The sequence below is a fragment of the Uranotaenia lowii genome, chromosome 3, assembly GCF_029784155.1.
Source record: "Uranotaenia lowii strain MFRU-FL chromosome 3, ASM2978415v1, whole genome shotgun sequence".
NCBI classification, from domain to species: domain Eukaryota; kingdom Metazoa; phylum Arthropoda; class Insecta; order Diptera; family Culicidae; genus Uranotaenia; species Uranotaenia lowii.
Window position 1 is genome coordinate 27,488,594 of NC_073693.1, and position 22,679 is coordinate 27,511,272.

Sequence of the window (22,679 nt, forward strand, 5' to 3'; positions counted from 1 at the left end):
ATCGGAAAAATCATTAAACTATGTAATTTTGATATACTATCATTGAGAGATTGCAAAAATTCAGTACAAGCGAATATAAAAATGTTTCAAAGCAGCTTCTTTACAAAATTTGTCATTATGATCGTTTTTGTCACGATTGTAAATTTTGTTATTTTTGTAACGATTGTCATTTTGATTGTTTTTGTCATTTTTGTCATTTTTGTCATTTTGTCATTTTTGTCATTTTTGTCATTTTTGTCATTTTTGTGAATTTTGTCAATTTTGTCAATTTTGTCAATTTTGTCAATTTTGTCAATTTTGTCAATTTTGTCAATTTTGTCAATTTTGTCAATTTTGTCATTTTTGTCATTTTAGCCAATTTTGTCAATTTTGTCAATTTTTTTCATTTTTGTCATTTTTGTCATTTTTGTCATTTTTGTCATTTTTGTCATTTTTGTCATTTTTGTCATTTTTGTCATTTTTGTCATTTTTGTCATTTTTGTCATTTTTGTCATTTTTGTCATTTTTGTCATTTTTGTCATTTTTGTCATTTTTGTCATTTTTGTCATTTTTGTCATTTTTGTCATTTTTGTCATTTTTGTCATTTTTGTCATTTTTGTCATTTTTGTCATTTTTGTCATTTTTGTCATTTTTGTCATTTTTGTCATTTTTGTCATTTTTGTCATTTTTGTCATTTTTGTCATTTTTGTCATTTTTGTCATTTTTGTCATTTTTGTCATTTTTGTCATTTTTGTCATTTTTGTCATTTTTGTCATTTTTGTCATTTTTGTCATTTTTGTCATTTTTGTCATTTTTGTCATTTTTGTCATTTTTGTCATTTTTGTCATTTTTGTCATTTTTGTCATTTTTGTCATTTTTGTCATTTTTGTCATTTTTGTCATTTTTGTCATTTTTGTCATTTTTGTCATTTTTGTCATTTTTGTCATTTTTGTCATTTTTGTCATTTTTGTCATTTTTGTCATTTTTGTCATTTTTGTCATTTTTGTCATTTTTGTCATTTTTGTCATTTTTGTCATTTTTGTCATTTTTGTCATTTTTGTCATTTTTGTCATTTTTGTCATTTTTGTCATTTTTGTCATTTTTGTCATTTTTGTCATTTTTGTCATTTTTGTCATTTCTGTCAATTTTGTCATTTTTGTCAATTTTGTCAATTTTGTCAATTTTGTCAATTTTGTCAATTTTGTCAATTTTGTCAATTTTGTCAATTTTGTCAATTTTGTCAATTTTGTCAATTTTGTCAGTTTTGTCAGTTTTGTCAGTTTTATCAATTTTGTCATTTTTGTCAATTTTGTCAATTTTGTCAATTTTGTCAATTTTGTCAATTTTGTCAATTTTGTCAATTTTGTCAATTTTGTCAATTTTGTCAATTTTGTCAATTTTGTCAATTTTGTCAATTTTGTCAATTTTGTCAATTTTGTCAATTTTGTCAATTTTGTCAATTTTGTCAATTTTGTCAATTTTGTCAATTTTGTCAATTTTGTCAATTTTGTCAATTTTGTCAATTTTGTCAATTTTGTCAATTTTGTCAATTTTGTCAATTTTGTCAATTTTGTCAATTTTGTCAATTTTGTCAATTTTGTCAATTTTGTCAATTTTGTCAATTTTGTCAATTTTGTCAATTTTGTCAATTTTGTCAATTTTGTCAATTTTGTCAATTTTGTCAATTTTGTCAATTTTGTCAATTTTGTCAATTTTGTCAATTTTGTCAATTTTGTCAATTTTGTCAATTTTGTCAATTTTGTCAATTTTGTCAATTTTGTCAATTTTGTCAACTTTGTAAATTTTGTCAATTTTGTCAATTTTGTCAACTTTGTCAATTTTGTCAATTTTGTCAATTTTGTCAATTTTGTCAATTTTGTCAATTTTGTCAATTTTGTCAATTTTGTCAATTTTGTCAATTTTGTCAATTTTGTCAATTTTGTCAATTTTGTCAATTTTGTCAATTTTGTCAATTTTGTCAATTTTGTCAATTTTGTCATTTTTGTCAATTTTGTAATTTTTTTCAATTTTATCAATTTTGTTAATTTTGTCAATTTTGTCAATTTTGTCAAATTTGTCAATTTTGTCAATTTTGTCAATTTTGTCAAATTTGTCAATTTTGTCAAATTTGTCAATTTTGTCAATTTTGTCAATTTTGTCAATTTTGTCAATTCTGTCATTTTTGTCATTTTTGTCGGTTTTGTCGATTTTGTGAAATATGTCAAGTTGGTCAATTTTGTCAATTTTGTCAATATTGTATTTTTTTTTCCATTTTTGTCATTTTTACACTGATGAACTGATGTACAAGCTAAGCCTTGAAACGTGTGTAAAGTTCCAACGACCGTTTTCAATCAATTTTATGTGTTTTGGTTGAGCCACCAGATGTCTCCAAGGACACCAGAGAGAACTGTCAAGAAGAAAGTGAAATGTAAACAAAACAAAATAACAAACTATTAGTCAGTTATGAATATGTCGAATTACTATTTGACGAGTTTTGAAGATTCGCAACACATTTATGATTCGCGTAATGGAAATTTCTTAGCTTTAAGCTGTTTTTCTAATTGTTTCAAACTAGCATGAAGCACTAAATAGAAACAGATATGATACGATAAAATGCTCGCTCAGAATAACCTAGAATCGGTATTGTTTCATGAGATTTTTAATTTTAAACTCAACTGGATAAAATAACTGGTTCGTCTGGCTTGTCCGAAGTTCTTAGTTAGTCTTTTTTAGTAAAAAGAATGAAGATAAAATGAAACAGGCAAATTTACCTTGCTGTGAATATATTGAATCCGTCCATTCTACTACGATGTTAATTTATCAATTTTTGAGATCATATACGATTGTGCTCTTCCAAGAATGAGGTACTTCAAAAGTTTAATCGGCTTGTTTAAATGATAGCATTAGAAAATTTGTACTGGTTTCTGGAATATAATAATTCAAGCTTGTACATCTGTTTGTTATTTCGGCAGTCTCTGTAGTGAAAAAAAATATGATAATTCTATTTTCCCCAGCTTAAAATTATTCGTGGTTAATCTAAGTGTATAGAATAATTCGTCTTATTGTATTTAAATTTATTCATTTTTGAATTCAAATACCATTGCGTCCTTTCGAAAAATTGTTACATTTAAAAGAGCTATCTAGAAACAGTGCCATCTATTGCACCGTTCAAAAGTTAGAAATCTAGCAATAGATGGCACTGTTTTTCGTCATTTTTTAACGGCTTCTTTAAAATAGAGCACTGGAAATTTTACACAAGTTTCTGAAGATTTTTTGTTCGAGCTTGTACATCTGTTCATCTGTGATTTTTATCATTTTTATCAATATGATTTTGTAGTCATTTTGGTGTTATGATATAGTGATAATTTTTTTTTTATAGTTATTATTGCTTTTTTATTAGGTTTTCAATTTTAATTTTGTCTATTTTTCAATATTTTTAATTATTTTGTTGTTTCACATTCAAACCTGAATAAGATTTAATAATTATTTATTTTATATTATTTTTTTTTTAACTCGCTAATGATCTTATTTTATTGAGCGTGAATATACACATAATTCGTCGATACTTTTGACATTTCAGGTGACAGTTCGTTTGTAAACAAACATTTTCTGTCTCTATCTTACTTCAGTCAGCGAACGTCCGATTTTGGATCCAAGAGTAGGAGCGAGCGAGAAAGAATGTGCCATCATCATAAAAAAATATTGGCAAAAGAACGGGCAAAAACATTGTCACATCACAAAAAGTTGCTGTTTTTTCGTCGTCTGCTGCTGCTATTCGGGAAGGAGGAAACCACAAAAATATCAACCATTAGAGCCTGCGGATCAGCATCAGTTAGCCAGCAAAATTGTTTGGTGTTTGGTGGTGGGTACGATAGAAAAAAAGTCGCTCACAACAATTTCAATCAGGTTTGCTCCAAACTGTTCGCGAATCGTGATCGCAGATAGGAACGGATCGCGTTATAGGTCGGATTGTCAGATGGCGATATCTGATTTGCCACTGGGCGTCATCAAACTGCTGCCACTGATTTGTCTCTCGTCTTCTGTGAGTTTGCGGAGGATGCAAAACAGGTTCCAGCTTCGTCGTCGACAGTGACACGGATTGTTCCTGTAAAACGGTAGCTACCGGGACACGGAAGTTTCAAGTGATTTTTCTAGTGGGCAAAAGTTTCTTAAGAAGTGTTTATACATTCAATTGGCGAGAAGAGAGAGAAGATCCGGAAGAAATATGTACTGCCTTCAGTGTCTGATTCCGGTGCTGCTGATACCGAAGCCCACAAATCCAGCCCTGATGCAGACTCATGTGATGTTCATAGTGCTCTATCTGATCGGGTTCTTCCTGGAAAGGAAACCGTGCACAATTTGCAGTTTGGTGTTTTTGGCTGCCGTTTTTCTGATCTGTAACAGTGGGGTCGGGAACTGTTTGTTCTGGGGCAACTGCGAGGGACATGCCTGTGACAATGGTTAACGTATTTTGGCCGAGGCAATTGTTTCGAGAGGAGTACTGATAACTAATGCAAAGGTAAGTGTCGATCAGTGAATCCTCAAATAATTTTAAGAAAGGTCTAAATAAATTTCATTCAAAACAAACAATTGGTAAAACAGTAACTACACGGAAATGACCGACTTGTCTATGCATAGTCTATGATATGAGCTAGCCGCGCGAAAAATTGGTGCGCCACCGCATTTTTGTTTTAGGCTCAAGCTGAATTTGATTGACTTGTTTGCTGCATATGTAGCTAACACAAGTAGGAAACGAATTGCCTCAAGCGATTACCAACGAGCGATTGGCACGTGGCCTTCTGAACGATCAATCATACGTTAATGAAGCACCCCGTTAGAAGTTCTTGCGGGTCTTAATGCCACAAAAAGCTATTGGTCGTTGTTCATAACATATAATTCGCAAGTAGGTAATAGAATTTTAATAAACTTGCAACCCTTTCTCGTAAAATTAGAATTATTTTAACATAAAATCACAACTGTGAACCAATTAATAAAAACCACGAATGTCGTCGTGGCCTGATAAAGAAGGCCGGTAATGAGAAAACAACTCACAACTGCATTTGCATTTCTATTGGGCGCGTAGACGGAACAATTTGCACTGATATCGTATTAGGAATTAATTCCGATTTCTGATTATGTGCCCTATCGCGTGGACTACTAAGTTCAGCGAACCTGAAGTTCAACATGCTTAACCAATGCGCGAGGAAGTTGTAATCTACTATCCACTTTTTTTTAATTTTATAACAAAAACCAAGTAGATTTATAAAATTCTAGTTTTTGTTTGTGTCGCGTTGACTTGTACCTAAACCAGATCGACTTTTTTTGGAACCAATTTGTTATTTTTTATTTATAAGTATGGGTGATTGTTTTATTCCAAATAAGATAAGGTTTTTATTTCATTTTTTAAAGCGCTTGTTAAACTTGTTCACATATTAACACTACCTTTTTATGTTTGATTGATTGACATTTCACATTGTTATAAACATTTTTCAGAGATGAATTTTAGCTAAAACTGAGCATCGTTGAACGCGCTCTGTTTACGTTATTTTTATAAAAAAGGTCTACAATTCGCCTCCATCAGCAAAGTAAAACTACAAGTATCTTAAGCTTTTTTCTATTTCATTCAAAATTTGCATTTATGATTGTTTCATTATGGATTAGCATTCAATACCAATAGAATGCAAGTCTTATTCTGGGTAGTTGTTTCTAGTTCCAGTAAGTCTCCAGAGTTATTGTTGATAACATGTTTAATTTCTGCATTTTAACAAAGACAAAAATTGCAGCAATTTCATGTCCTGCTTTGAGAAGTGACGTTCGATTCTTCTAAGACTCTTAGTGAAGAAGAGAAGATGGAATAATAGAATGAAAATTAAAAAATCTCTTCTCAAATATGAACTTTGAATTTTGTATTCAGTATCACTTCCCACGTGCATATATCAACAATAAAAATCATGAAAAATCTAAATGGAAGATTTTTTTTTTCCAAATAATAAGTGATTTTGCCTCAAAATCGACCATTTTTGAATTTGTAATTTGGCTTTGACCACCTTTTCGCTTATTTTTATTCCGGTTTAATTTTTTTTTTGATACTGATATTCTTACTACAGAGCTCTTAAGATTGTGGCAACACGCCGAAACACTTGGTATTTAAAAAAAAAAACAAACAGGTTTTTTCCTCAACTTTTTTTTTACTTGTTATCTACTAAAAACCTACATAATTGTTTTTGTTGTAAGTGTCATTTGCTGTCAATTTTTTACAATTTTAAGCCATTTTTCATTACTTTTTTATATTATTTTAAACACACTTAGTGCATTTTAGTGTTTTTCATTTCTCAAACTTGTAATTTTTGTCATTTTTTCTAACTTTTTAGTTATTTTTTGTCATTTTTAATCTTTTGTTTGCACATAATTTTTTTTAAATTTTTTGAAATTTCTTATCATGAATGCTCTTCGCTCTTTTCATCACCTGAAAAAAAAATATTATAACTTTTCTTCCCATCTTTATCAATTTTAAATTTTGCGATTGACAGAAACTAAAAATTTAAAAAAGAAATCACTTGGAATTCTAGAGTTTTTTAGCACGGCATTATGAAATGTGACACCATATTTATTTTTCACCTTGTTTAAAATGAAAAGATCTCATTTTGAAATAGAGCATTATGGTACGTTATTATTTTTCATGCAAATTTATTTCACTTGATTTTCCCATAACAATTATCAGAAATCTTAATGTTCTTCATTTTATCTCTTTTTTATTTCATATCTTTCGAGTCTTTACACTCAGTTTGAAAGTTATTAAGAAAAAAAATAAACATAAACTTTCAGTTATTTTTATGTTTGTTCCTAATCGATTTCGAAAATATCCATGGTTAACCTAAAAATAAATTAAAAAATTTGGGAAATGTATGTAAGTTGAATTATGAAAGTTAATTTTCATTTTTTTCCAAAATTCATTTATTAACTTTTATCTATAAATTAAAGTTCTTTTGGTTTTCCTGTCATTTTTTGTTTAGAAAGCGATCTTCTTTACAATCTATGCCCAATTTTGTAACTTAGTTAATTTTGGTCTTTTTTGAATGTTTTTTATTGTATTCAGATTTCTGCCTTTTGTATTTTTTTGTAATTTTACAAAAATATTGTTCTTTTTTACGCATTTCTATCTGTAGTGAATCTCCATTTTTGAGTTTTTTTGTTTATATTTTTAATCATTTTCATAGGCGATAGAGTTCGCTTTCTCTCCTTAAGAAAAACCCTTTAGATCTGTCAAAAGTTGGGTGGAATTTTAGTTGCATCCCAAATGCACCAAAGCAAAACTATCACCCAAATTAATCAGCGCCTTCATCGCCTATTGCTGTTCTTTTTGTGATTTATATATTTTTTTTTTAATTTTTGTCATAAGTTGTATTATTCTTTTTTAAATTTTTCATATGTCATCTGTGTTATCTTTGTTGCTATTTCCGTTTCTGTCGTTTTCGAATACTCATCACAATCATTTCTTCTTATCTTTATAAACCATTGTTTCTGAACTCTAAAAAAGATTATATGGCTTGAATACATATTTGGTGGAGTAGTTTTTTTTTTTTGCAATCTGTGCTGTGTGTTTTGATAAATTGGTATGAAGCTTGGCTTTCTTTATTGCTCTTGAAAACTGTGACAACTTTGTTTAACTTTATTTTTGTATTATATGGTTTTACTATTAATTTCATTATTTTAAATGAACTTACCTTACAACCAACCATAAATTGGAAGAGACTTGTTTACGTTTCCGCAGTTCCCACATAGTTTTCGCAGTTTTCATTATTCAAATGATTAAAAAAAATTCGTTGAAAAAAAACTTACCGAATACTCCTCATCCAGTTCAGTTCCCCTTGCATAGCTAAATTTTCACAAGAGCAAATAAAATTCAAAAACTTATAAAGTTCCAAGACTACCCTCAATGGCTAATGGCTGGACTCAAGCTTTTCGAAATAAAGGGTAATTTTGATCCGATAAATTGACCCGTTTTTTGACAGAACACGAAGGTTCTCAATAACGGGTCAATTTTACGCCTTTGAGGAGTAGCGAAAAGTTACCGTGTTGTTAAAATTTTACGTTACGTCGTATGAAACATCTTAAGAATTTACAGAAAACTGCAGCAAAAGTTATCAAAACAACTTTGAAATTTGTATATTAGAATACTTTGACACTTATTTCGACCAAGAATTATGAATCGTGAATATTGAATTATTTATTCTAAAATTTTGTTCATAATTCGGAACTTTAAGTTCAGAATAGTAATCTGAAATATAAACAGCATATCTTATTTTAATACGTACGGTTTTGAAATATTTCGAAAATCAACATCGAAAACATTCACACTTGTGTAAAAGTAATATGTAAATGTATGTCAAATTTATGTTATGGTAAAAATCAAAAAAGATGCCACCGAAATTATTTTGCAAAATGATGATTCTTAAAAATATCTTAAACTAGCTGATCCCATACGAACTTCGTTTCGCTTTCAACTTGGAATATGTCATGAACAGTTTGTATGAAAGTCAATTGTCAAGCATTTTCCAGATTCATTGTTAAGTAATAATTGCAAAAAAATATCGGACGATCACTTCGTCTGTCGTCTGCTACTGAATATGAAATCAGGAATCAAAAACCACGTGTATAAATTTCGACTAAATAATTGCATAACAACGCAATTATTGCCAAAAAGCTAAACCCCTTTCGGGGGCTCTTATATAAACTTTGATATCTGATATTTATTGCCATTCCCTCAAAACTCCAGTGTGCAAATTTTCAAAGCAATCCATTGTATAATAACGTCAATATTGCTAAAAACAGTGAAAAATTAATTTATATGGACGACCCCTTTCGTCAACCCATGGCAAAATATTTGACATCTGAGATCAATTGTCCGTCCCTGAAAACTATCGTGTGGAAATTTTCATCCCAATCCGATGTATAATAACGTCGATATTGCGAAAATATTGAAAGGTTTATATGGATGACCCCCTTTGCCGGCCCCTTAAACTGAATTGAACACCTGAAATCCATTGCTCATCTCTCAAAACCCTCGTGTACCAATTTTCGTCTGAATCCGATGTATAACAACGACAATATTGCATCAACAGTGAATAGTTAACATGGACGACCCCTTTGGCCGACCCCTGGTTTTAGTTTGGATAAGTGAAATCAGTTATTTGTCCCTAATAACTCATATGTGCAAATTTTCATCCCAATCCGATGTATAAAAACGACAATATCACTAAGATACTGAAAATTTAATATGGACGACCCCTTTTTCCGGCCCCTTACACTAAATTGGATACCTCAAATCGATTGCACGTCACTCAAAACTATCGTGTACCAATTTTCATCTGAATACGATGTATAATAACATCAATATCGCAAAAAAAGCGAACAGTTAATATGGACGACCCCTTTGGCTGTCCCCTTACACAAAATTTGACACCTTAAATCGATTGCTCGTCTTTCAACACACTCATGTACAAATTTTCAACACAATCCGACGAAAAATAATGTCAATATCGTGAAAACAATATTTGTCTTGTATGGACGACCCCCTTTAGAAGGGGTCATCCAAAAATCTGAAAACATTTTTCATCATTCCTGGTCCTAATGAGTATCCATGCCAAATTTCAGCTCTCTAGCTCTTAAGAGGGCTGAGTCTATAGAGGACAAACAAACAAACAAACAAACAAACATACAGAAATTGCTTTTTATATATATAGACTAGCTGATCCCGTACGAACTTCGTTTCGCTTTAAATCATTGGTACGTCAAAATGAGTTTAGAAAATGAATTCGAAACATTCTTTCGACAATTTTGGGGAAAAAATTCAACAGTGTTCAAAGTCGCTACTATTACTATTACTTGAAATTCGAATTAAACGGTTGATTGGCTTTTTATTAAAATTTATGTGAGAGTGTTTTCTTCTCGATCGGTTGCAAAATCTAGACATTATGGCAGAAACATGTACTATTTGTTTGTGTGCACGACTCTTTTGCTTGACCTTCACACTTAAATTGGTATCAATTAACTACCTCCAACAAAATTATTGCACAAAACACTGAACTTTCAGTGGAACCCTCTTTTTCTGTCCCATGGCCCGAAATTCGATAATTGAAACCAATTTTACGTTCCCCAAAACTCCCTTGTGCCATTTTTTCTTTTCAAATTATATGTAAAATAACGTCAGGAACTTGAAAACAGTGATCAGTGAATATAGACGCCCCTTTCGCCGACCCTTGACACGGAAAATGCTACCTGGAGTCAATTGCTCATAGTTTATAACCCTCATCTGAACATTTTCATCTCAATCCGATGCATGATCACGACAATTGCTCGTCTTTCAAAACACTCATGTGCAAATTCTCATCATAATCCAATGTAGAATAAAGCCAATATCGCAAAAACATTAATCAGTGGATATGGACGACCCCTTTTGCCGACCTCAAACCCTAAATTTGATAACTGTAATCGATTGTTCATCTCTCAAAACATCCATGTGCAAATTTTCATCACAATCCGATGTATAATAACGCCAATATTGCAAAAACATAAATCAGTGGATATGGACGACCCCTTTTGCCGACCCCTATCCCTAAATTTGATAACTGTAATCGATTGCTCGTCTCTCAAAACACTCATGTGCAAATTTTCATCACGATCCGACGGAAAATAACGTCAATAACGTGAAAACAATATTTGTCTTGTATGGACGACCCCCTTCAGAAGGGGTCGTCCAAAAATCTAAAAACATTTTTCATCATTCCTGGTCCTAATGAGCATCCATGCCAAATTTCAGATCTCTAGCTCTTAAGACGGCTGAGTCTATAGAGGACAAACAAACAAACAAACATACAGATAATTGCTTTTTATATATATAGATTATATCTGAACTAAGGCTCTGTAACTTTGAAAGGTAAAAAATAATATGAGGTTGACACTAAATGATGCTGATGGAAATGTCACTTAGATTCTACATAACTAGTCTACCAAGATTATCAGTGTGGGTTTCGATATGTTACTGAAATATAATCAATTCTACGTCGGTTCAACACTCATGCGTTTTTGTTATTCATCCGGAGAAATTCTTTGCGGGTTTTCGGGTAAATTCTGGTCTCGACCCACCATAAATGGTCCTTCGAACCGGATGAGCTAAATTTGCGGTCGTTACAAGTGCGCTTTCATCCACTTTCACCGACATTGTGCCATTCCGTCTTTGGTGCAAAAGTAAGGTTCCTCATAACCCACTTTGAGAACCTCCGGAATATTACCCTAGAAATATTACCGTTGATCAATGGAGGGGTTAGTTCGCGAAAGAAAGTCGCTTGACTCACGCCCTAAAAGGTCTATTGAAAGTCTGACCCGGTTACAAGGCAGTGAACAAACTGAAGAGTTGGACATCCAGACAGAAATTGATAACCTCCAAAAAATCTGGAATGAATATGTACTCGTTCACAAACGCATGATCGAGATATGTAAGGATGAAGAAGTCGGCGGCATCCTTGAACACCTCGAGAACTTCGAAAGTCCGTTCTTGGTCAACAAAAATCGTCTACTAAAACTCTTGAAAAGAGTTAGTTTCACCACATCCACACGAATACAACCTTCCGCCAATCAAGATGGTGGAGATCCCATTCGTCTGCTCGTGGAACAACAAGCGGAATTTCTGCGCCAAATATCCATCAGCTTTGCACCGGTCAACGCGCCTAATGCATCTGTAAGTCCATCTCAAGAACGACCTGTCGTCGCTACGGATCTTAAATTACCAAGAATGACCTTGCCCGTATTTTCTGGAAATATTCTGGAAGGGCAGTCGTTTTTTGATCTGTTCAATAGCGCTGTTCATAACAACACAGCACTTACAGATAGCCAACGATTGTATTTCCTCAAAACAAATTTGGAAGGAGAAGCAGCCGCTCTATTATCCCATCTACGCATCTAAGATGCCAACTACGCCCCCGCATTGGCTAAGCTAAAGCAAAGGTTCAACAAACCGTTTGAAATTGCTACTCAACACATCCAGCGGTTCCTAAATCAACCAACTTTGGCAACATCATCAGCTGACGGATTACGATCTCTGCATGATATTTCCGACGAGTCGTTACGCGCACTTCAAGCCATGAACCGGGACGATCGTGATATTTGGTTGCTGCATCTACTTACCGAAAAATTAGATAGCGACACAAAGCAGTTATGGTGTCAGCGACGTTCTGAAAAGCCTGCCGAGGATATCACACTGCATGCTCTACTGAAATTCATCGACAATCTTCGCCCTGAAATCTATGGAACAACAGGTCCGAAATCAATAACTTCGGAGAAACCGCAGCCAAAACAACAGTTTCGTGGTCCACCAACATTGTTGGCAACTTATCAACCAGTTAGCAACAACACTTGTGGCTTTTGCTTCAAATCACCACATCAATTGTATCAATGCGGTAAGTTTATTCATACAAGTGCTATTGATCGACTCAATTTTATTCGTAGGCATCAATTGTGCACGAATTGTCTCAGGCAACACACACAAAAACCTTGCAAGTCAGGCAACTGTAGGCAATGCAATCAACCACATCACACGCGTTTGCAAGATGCCTTACACGTACCGGAGGAGCGTGATGTTCCGTCCACGTTCACATCCACGTTCGAAAACAAAACTCAGGCACTTATTTCGCCGCTCAATTTGACAAACCGTTTGGCAGATACTAATGTTCTGCTAACCACCACAACTATAAACGTACTGGATAAGTTCGGCCGATTACATGCATGTAAAGCTGTCCTCGATTCAGCATCACACTCTAACTACATATATAACTCGAGAGTTCTGCCAACAGCTGAGTTTCCCGACGGTTCCACTCGACTTTGAGTTCGGTGGCATCTCAGGTACTTCTGGGCATGCAACTGAAGGAGTATTTGTTAAATTCATTTCGAAAAGTTCCTCCTATTAAAACACTGCCCCGTGTGTTGTGCTAGACCCAATAACTTCCGAACTACCTTTGAAGACAGTGAACATTGCAGACTGGCATAATCCAACCTCAATTCGTCTGGCCGATCCGCAGTTTCACGCTCCAGGAAAAATCAGCATGCTTCATGGCAACAGATTGTTTTCTCAAGTTCTCGAGACTGGGATTATCAATCTTAGTTCGGATGGATCTCTACCCATACTACAAAACACGAAACTTGGATGGGTAGTCTCCGGTGGATACGAAGACAACGATCAATCGGCTTCATCCTCTTCAGCACCAACTTGCCTCATATCTTGTAACGATGGGACACTTTCATCACATCATCAGCGTTCCATCGATAGCAGTGGACAAACATTTGATGCTGCACATCGTCTTGCCCGGGTGATCAACAAAGGGGTGAAGACTCAAAAAAACTTATTATCTCGAGGAGCCTCAACTCTAGAGCTAAACAAAGATTCCCCGTGGTGGACCTCCCCCGGTTGGAGTCAGCTAATAATCCGAAATCATTTCCAAGAGAAACACTCGATGTAGGTCTTCGGTATACAATCTCCCGTGAGAAGAAATCGCCGACTTAAAAAATCACTCACGAGTTACGTCTCGTCTACTACGTTCTAGCTTCAAAACATTTCGTATCTACTCATACCATGCCTGCCAAAACTCTTTCAACGACGAGACTGTAGGGATTGTCAGGGTGGTCAGCAGATTTAAGCGTTTTTGCCTCACATATGATGAGTTTGTTTCTACAACCAGGGACGGGATAATGACGGGCCCATTCTTTTCCTCACATGTCGTTAGCTAAAGATTTTTTTGAAATGAAAGCATGCTATGAATGATTATTTTGGTAAAGGAAGAATTTTCCATTCTGTCATTGATCATTGAAATCTTCAATATATTGGTCATGACATGATAGTTTGCTCTAAGAGCAAATTCACTGAAAAAAGTGGTAGAAATGTTGACACTTGTAGCACATTTTGAAAATTTTAATATCTTTGGGGGTTGAATTTTTTTACAACACTGTTTCTATATCAGCCGTAGAAATCGAGCTAGTTTAGCATCACAGCATGCGAAAATAGAACACGTGTTATAGAAACCACAGACCTTTAAAATGGTTTTACATGGTAAAGTTTTCAAAATGTGCTACAATTGTCAAAATTTCTACCACTTTTTCCTAACTCGAGTGAACTTGCTCTAAGCTGTGCTAACGTGATTCCTATCCATAGATTTCAAACCAAAAATCAGGCTGCCCGTTTAAAAACTTCGATTTTTTTAATTTGTAAACCACTATTAATCCCATTTCTAGTTTAAGGCTGTAGACGGTAACACTATCATGCTGTTTAACGAAATTTAGACTTAGTTTTGACTATCTAGGGATTTTTAAGACGTACTGAGTGATTTCAGTCTAGAAAAAATACTTAGTACCGCGTAGAAATTACAAGATTACTGAAACAACTAACGAGAATCGCATCAACTTTACTCTTGGATTCTTGGATCGGGTAAACGAAATAATGTTGAACTTCAGGATGAAGCTCGATGGACCAGATTTATAGTAGTGACTCGGAAGTTGAGATGTACGGAATATTTGGTTGTGATATGTTCTTGTGCTGATGAGGTTTTGCAAAAGCAGGAAAGCTTTCTTCAGCGTGAACTACAAAAAAAAATATATATCAGAAAACTACTTTGGATTGCTGATGATGAGCTAAAATCAACCCGATAATGTGCCTTAAATTCGTTTATCAGCAAAAAAGTGCTCTAATCTACAATTTGGAACTGAAAAACTAGTGGTTAACTGATAAAAAACCAGTGCATTTATCACTTATAATCAAAGGTTTGAAGATCCTCTTAACTGAATGAAACTATGATTTCAAAAAAGTCGATGTTTCCTTTGAATTCAGCTATAGTATTTGAAAGACTCAAATACTAGTATTTGGGTCAGTAGCAAGCAGCTATTGAAATATGTACACTGAGGTTTTTTTTACGCGGTATTTCGTCCCGCGTAAAAAAAAACCGTGTAAAAAAAACCGCGTTAATTCGAAAATCCGCGTAAAAAAAACCGCGTTAATTCGAAAATCCGCGTAAAAAAAACCGCGTTAATTCGAAAATCCGCGTAAAAAAAACCTCGTTAATTCGAAAATCCACGTAAAAAATCCATTTCAATTAAAAACTTCGCGCAAAAAAGCACGTTACTAAAAAAACGCGTAAGAATCATGACTATTTAAAAATTTACGTACAATGATAGTTTATTTTTAAGATGAAAAACAAAATCAATTAGATCAATAGAATAGTAGAATATAGTGAGGCTTATTTGACAGTGTGGAATTCAGATCGTCTCATGTCTCAGGTCTCATGTTACATGTCTCAGGTCTTAGGTATCATGTCTCAGGTCTCATGTCTCAGGTCTCATGTTCCATGTCTCAGGTCTCAGGTCTCATGGTTCATGTCTCATGTCTCATGGTCTCAGGTCTCATGTCTCATGTCTCAGGTTTCAGGTCTCATGTCTCATGTTTCATGTCTCAGGTCTCATGTCTCAGGTCTCAGGTCTCATGTCTCAGGTCTCATGTCTCATGTCTTAGGTCTTATGTCTCATGTCTCAGGTCTCATGTCTCATGTCCAGGGCTGGTAGCGAGTCACTTTTTAGTGACTTGGTCACTTTTTTTGGGTCAGTCACTAAAAAGTCACTTTTTTCATCATTTGGTCACTAAAGTCACTATTTTCCAAAAAATGGTCACTTTTATCACCAAAAGTCACTTTTTTCACCGATAATAAACCAATGAAAAAGTAATTTAAATTGCGCGTGTTAATATTGACGGTAGTAACGGTAAATTACTTGATCAGACAGTCAGAAATTTTTTTCGCCTCCGGCGGAATTTCGGCATGAATCACCCTTGGCTTGAGACATTTCGATCTACGACATTATTTGACGTTCGTGAATTGAAACTAACTTTGATTGTAGATTCTAGTTTTTAGTTCAATCAACCTTTTGTATTGGAACTCAAAACTTGATATACAAAAACCCTATCTCGCCTTTAGTTAGAATGGGTTTTTATTAAGAAGTGTAACTAAGATTGAGATTGAAACGAACCATTTTTTTTATGAAAAAAATCTCTTATGTCATAACAAATGTTATGATGATATGAAATATTCTTTAAAAAACAATTTCAGACTCAATTTTATTTCGTGTTTTTTGTTCTTCTAAATACTTTAAAAAAGGGTTGTAAAAATTTACACAAGGCCACAAAAATTACATTTTTTTTAGGTGCAATGAATTTAAACGGTAATTTCAACTAATTTGAGTTCCCCGAATCTAAATATGTATGCAATATTTCTATCAGCTTTTATATTTATAATTATTTATTTCGTCTTTGGTTTGATTACCGTACAGACTGATGACTTAAAAACTAGGAAATTCTTCTTAAGCCTATTTTAAAACGACGTTTGCACATATTAAAATTAAACAAATTAAACACTTAATTAAAAAGTTCACAACACTTGTCAATAGGGTGGTTTTGGCCATAGGCAGTACGGTGGTGAGGAATTGAAATAAACTGACGTTGTCGAAGTGTTCTCGTTGGTACATAAATGTTAACACGTTGTAGAATGTAAGCACAGTCAATACGGTTGGTCAATGTGTCGAATATAAAACCTTGCTGCAGTTCGACGCGCCGCTTTTCTAGTGAGGTTGGACATATCAGAGCACACCTTTCCTCGTACGGTGGGTTTGTTATTGAAACGACTTTGAAAATAATTTAAAATCTTTAGAGAAGTTTCTGCCCTTTTCTTTTTACAAAAACTCAAATCAAAAACATATTATTTAGAAATAAAAGTTTTATATGAATTAATGAGCTTTAAATAGAATCAAGTTTTTTTTACACTTTCTGCTGTGATGTCAAAAATACTTGTAATGACATTTTTCCATAATCAGTTATCTATCAATTTTACTAGTAATAAACTCTTTATCACCAAAACTAAATGTGTTCGGCCGAATTTGACGAAATTTCTAGTTGAGGACACTATTTACTAAATCAATAATTAAAAAAATAAGCACCAAAATGGTTATGGTGAAACATGTTTATTGAAAAAACTCTTCCTGGAATGTTTTTAAAAACTGATATTTTTTATTTTCATATTGTTTTTTTCAATTTTCAAATATATTTACCGAATTTTATTGTACGTTTTTTTTTTTCAATTTTCTAATCAACTTGCCGGATTTTTTTCAATCAAACTTTTTAAATTTTTAAGACATATTTTTAACAATTGTTTCCTTGTTTTTAAATTCTGAATTTTCGTGTTCTTCAACCATAAGCCTTTAACTCCAAATTTTTAATAATAAAACATAATTTCAACCTTCTGTTCTTTCAGGACCCAATATTTTAATCAAAAGAAACAAAATACTCAGAGCTTGTTAATGAATAATTACTCATTTTCTAGCATTTCTTTGTCAGAGTAGTTGAACATGGAGGATTTTACTTTATTAAAGGTTTTATGTCTGGCTTCTATAACTGGCACTTTTAAAATAATTATAAATATATTCTTCTTTTTATCAAATTAAATTAAAACATCAAACATTGAATAAATTCTGTTCAAAATTCATTTCTTATTCAGTAATCGGTAATTTACATTTTAAATCGTAATTAAATATTTTTTGTTCAAATTAAAAACTACAGCAGAATTTCTCACTAACCTTCCAGTTAAAAATGAGGAAAAGAATTCCAAATTTAGATGAATAAAAATTAACAATTATTATGATTTTCCTAACATCTATTCATGCTAAGTTTTGTACAAGATTTGACATTTATTTTATAATTCAGATTTTTTTAATTTTAAATTTGCTAAGAAATTCTTTTGAATCTAATTTATTTCTTACTTTCTTGACTTATCGAAAATTTGAAACATTCATTGTAATATGTTTCTAAAATTTGGTTTATCAGTCATTTTTTTAGTTTGTGTGTTGAACATGAGTAACAAACGGTATAAGAAAACCCTTTCCCTTTCAATTTTTTATTTTTGGTATTGTTATTATTTTTATCTAAATTTAAATTTCGAAAACCCACCAACCCCCCCCCCCCCCTTGCTCGGATCCTTTGCTCGGGCCTGATTTGGTCACATTTTTTGTACTTCAAAGTTACGTTTTTCGTTCTACATAGTCACAATTTGGTCACTTTTTTCGGTCCTCAAAGTCACTATTTGGTCACTTTTTTTCAAGTCTTGGTCACTAAAGTCACTACTTTTTCATAGTCAAACCGCTACCAGCCCTGTACTTTAAAGCTTTTTTTTGAGTATTGGCTGAACTTGATAAAGAATGAAGTTCCATGGACCTCGAAAAAGCATTTTGAACAGCAAAAAAGTTCCACAGAACTTTTGTACAGCTATATATGAACTTATTAGTTCGTTCCTTAAGTGATATTCGAATTTTTGGTTGCTTGGGTTAACCCTCCAAAGCCGTTCGGGTCAATATGACCCGAAGCGCACATTTCAAACATCTTTATCATCATTCCAATATACTGATGAACTGGTAGTTTTGACAGACCAAGTATGTTCCATGAAAATAATGATCAAATTAACGCCAAAAAACTAAAATTTGAGTTTTTAAAATCGGTTCATTGAGAAATGAAATACAGCTTAGCAAAGCCAAAACTGGATGTCGTTTTTTTAAAGTAAGACTTTTTTCTACCGGAAGATCTGTCATAGCGGTAAAAACTTTCATTGGACCCCATCATATCTATACATTGTCGGATAGATGGATTCTTGACGATTTCAAACATCAATGAAATAATTAAATACAGAAAAGCTGTCAGAAGTTATGAGTATTTTAAAAATAAAATTGATTTTTCGGACTTTTAACTTTCTGAACCAGTTTCTGAAAACCTGATAATACATATCGACTTTATTTTGAAATGTTGAGTAATTAGAATAAATTACCTACACTATGAATATAATATCATCAAAATCGGTTAACATTTACAGCCAGGAGAACGAAATCAAATTACAACTCATATTTCCCCGAAACGGATATTTAGCGAACGGCTTTGGAAGGTTAAGGCAAACACAGGGTAGTCGGACTACGACATCGCCAAGAAATTCAACGCCGACCGGTGCACCGTCAGAAAGATTCATCAACGCGAAGGAATACGATCCTATCGGGCCAATAAGCAACCAAACCGGACATTGAAGCAGAATTTAGTAGCCAAAGGACGTGCCCGGAAGTTATACAACAAGATTGCAACGAAGTTTGACGGATGCTTCCTCATGGATGACGAAACGTACGTAAAGATGGGTTTCGGCAGCTTCCAGGCCAAAATTTTTATAAAGCCACTACAGTGGTGCACTGCACTGGTCAGGGTGATATCCCCGGCAAGTTCGAATTCGTTTTTGCCGATAAGTTGGCAAGAAAGTGTTTGATCTTGCAAAGTATTTGCAGCTGCGGATGAAAAACCCCGGGTTTTGTGAAAAACAAGACAATGGACTCCGAAATATACAAGGAGGAGTGCATGAAAAACGTTTTTTTTTTTTTCGTACATTAGATCTCACAAAGGACCAGTAAAGTTTTTGCCAGATTTGGCAACCTGCCACTACAGCTAGGAGCTACTACAGTGGTATGGGGCCAACGGGTAGATTTTGTCGAAAAGGACATCAAACCGCCCAACTGTCCTCAATTTCACCCTATCGAAAAATTTTGGGCAATTGTCAAGCAGAAGATGAAGAAGAATGGTCTGACGACTCGGGATGCAACAGAGATGAAGAGATTGTGGAATAAAATGGCCGCCGAGGTCAGCGAATAGGGTGTCCAAATTATAATGAGTGGTACTCGACGGAAAGTTCGAAAATTCATCAAAATAATATCGGAATATTTTTTTTATTATTTTTCCTTTAAAGTGCAATAAAAACCTTACATTTTAACATTTTGATTTTGTTTACATAGCTCCGAGATAGACCCGTTTTAATGCGTCCAGATTTGTAGTGATCCATGCTTTATTTTGTGCCATCAAAATTTTTATTAATATTTTTTGAAGACCCCTTTGCCAAGTTTTGTCATTTGGAACAAAAGTCAATGAAAGTAGGAATTAATGTATAGCAATTCTGTTAAGTACGTACGTTCTCTTTTCTACTCAGGATCACCAAAATGCGAGAAATGCTCCTCGAGGCCGACCCAGAAACAGCTAGTTGCAGCCAGATGTCCGCCCTTAAACTACCTTACAACAATAACTTTAGAGTCTGAAGGACGACGACGAACGAAAAAAATGAAACCGTAATGAAGCAGCAGCATAACTTCTTCTACCTTCTATCCAACCAACAAACAAACAAACAAACATACAAAACGAGCAAAACCGTCATGTGTGAGACCTTACCAAAGCTTGTATTCTAGTGTCTTTCGTTTTAAATTTTGTTTTTTTTAAACTTAATTCTGCAGCGAAGGGTTTTTGTTTTTTAAACATAGCGGAAATGCCAAACGCGCCCAAAACGGCTCTACAGTCAGCAGTTTTGAGCCGCCCCAGCCATATGAAGCAGCGGTTATGATTTCCATTTTTGTTTTGTTTCAAACCACAAACCTAATCTTAAGTCGAACCCTTACCTAGTAAAGCGAAACAACAACAAAACGGCACGACACTCCTGGACTAGTTTTTAAATGCATAATTTTTTATTCTTTCGAAGTTAACCTAGCAGTAGATTAAACAGTCCAGGAAGTAAAAGTGAAGTTCAACAGAAGTTAATGAATGAAAAAAAAAGAATAAATAATAACAAAAATGAGTAGCACTTGTACCAAAAGCATCGAACATCACCTGTAAATGTTAGTCTGTGACGAGGCGAGGCAAGTAGTCACGTTTTGAGATTGTTTTTTTTTGCGCGTTTAAAATTGCAAGTCGATGAACGCAGTTTTCAAACGACAGGATCAAACGGTGCGTGAAATTTAATTCACATAGACGCCGATGCCGGCTATCGGCATTTTAGAGCCCGCCCGTTGAATGAGAAAAAAAAACTAGTTATTAAGAGCCGTCGTCGCGTCAAAATGCGGTAGTAACGATACAGAGAAGCTGATAGAAGCATAACACATTAGACTTATTAGAAAGTGATTATCGCAAATTTATGAGAAACAAATTTAGGCGTTTTGAATCCCCTGCGAGCTTTTTTTTTCGAATCCCCCGAGCGGTGAATATGCGTTGTACATAATGTAGAATTGATCATATTCAAGTACTAATAATTTATTTTTGTATTAAAACTATTTCGACCCTCTGACCCCAGATATGTAGGTTAGCGTGTTGAAAAATAGAATGTATACAGTAAACTGACAACTTTCGAATTATGCAAGGTATATTGAGAAGAAATAAAAAGAACAGTAAACGAACTCATGTAAAAAATCACAGTTAACGAGGTCAAAATGATAAATAAATAAGCGAAACTCTCAGTGTGAGGAAAAACAAAACGTAACCAAAACTCCAAAGATCGATTATTTTGAGGAACATTAAGAAAAGAAATTTCCATTAAACGAATCATAGATCGGTAAGTGTCTCTTATATATTCTGAAAATGCTAACGAAACAATAGGAAATGGCTTTAAAAAAGCAGATGAACCGAAAATAAAACTCACTATTTTAAGTAAATCTGCTAATAATTCCTACAAAAACTCTATTAAAAAGTTAAAAAAAAACGCTTAATATGGGATCACAACTTTAAAATGCGTTTTCTGGCCTTTAGAAGCGTTTTTCGGCCATTCTGAGCTAAATTTGGGATCACAACTTTAAAACGCGTTTTCTGGCCTTTAGAAGCGTTTTTCGGCCATTCTGAGCTTAATTTGGGATCACAACTTTAAAATGCGTTTTCTGGCCTTAAGAAGCGTTTTTCGGGGATTCTGAGCTTAATTTGGGATCACAACTTTAAAATGCGATTTCTGGCCTTTAGAAGCGTTTTTCGGCCATTCTGAGCTTAATTTGGGATCACAACTTTAAAATGCGTTTTCTGGCCTTTAGAAGCGTTTTTCGGGGATTCTGAGCTTAATTTGGGATCACAACTTTAAAATGCGTTTTCTGGCCTTTAGAAGCGTTTTTCGGGGATTCTGAGCTTAATTTGGGATCACAACTTTAAAATGCGTTTTCTGGCCTTTAGAAGCGTTTTTCGGCCATTCTGAGCTTAATTTGGGATCACAACTTTAAAGTGCGATTTCTGGCCTTTAGAAGCGTTTTTCGGGGATTCTGAGCTTAATTTAGGATCAAACTTTAAAATGCGTTTTCTGGCCTTTAGAAGCGTTTTTCGGGGATTCTGAGCTTAATTTGGGATCACAACTTTAAAATGCGTTTTTTGGCCTTTAGAAGCGTTTTTCGGGGATTCTGAGCTTAATTTGGGATCACAACTTTAAAATGCGTTTTCTGGCCTTTAGAAGCGTTTTTCGGCCATTCTGAGCTTAATTTGGGATCACAACTTTAAAATGCGTTTTCTGGCCTTTAGAAGCGTTTTTCGGCCATTCTGAGCTTAATTTGGGATCACAACTTTAAAATGCGTTTTCTGGCCTTAAGAAGCGTTTTTCGGGGATTCTGAGCTTAATTTGGGATCACAACTTTAAAATGCGATTTCTGGCCTTTAGAAGCGTTTTTCGGCCATTCTGAGCTTAATTTGGGATCACAACTTTAAAATGCGTTTTCTGGCCTTTAGAAGCGTTTTTCGGGGATTCTGAGCTTAATTTGGGATCACAACTTTAAAATGCGTTTTCTGGCCTTTAGAAGCGTTTTTCGGC

General features: G+C 33.9%; 1 protein-coding gene across 2 annotated transcripts; it reads left to right on the forward strand.

Moving 5' to 3' along the window:
- Positions 1–3,666: 3,666 nt before the first annotated feature.
- On the forward strand, positions 3,667–21,373 carry LOC129756935 (bladder cancer-associated protein). 2 transcript variants are annotated; one of them, XM_055754003.1, is made up of 3 exons: positions 3,667–4,498; positions 20,067–20,290; positions 20,365–21,373. In XM_055754003.1, exon 1 carries the CDS (start codon positions 4,205–4,207, stop codon positions 4,442–4,444), a length of 240 nt encoding a protein of 79 aa, XP_055609978.1. In that variant the 5' UTR covers positions 3,667–4,204; the 3' UTR covers positions 4,445–4,498; positions 20,067–20,290; positions 20,365–21,373. The 2 variants fall into 2 exon arrangements, with proteins under 2 accessions (XP_055609978.1, XP_055609977.1); XM_055754002.1 differs by having other exon boundaries at positions 20,067–21,373.
- Positions 21,374–22,679: the final 1,306 nt, after the last annotated feature.

Coding starts and splice junctions, on each gene's coding strand:
- LOC129756935 (XM_055754002.1), top strand. CDS start 4,205: ATGTACTGCCTTCAGTGTCTGATTCCGGTGCTGCTGATACCGAAGCCC.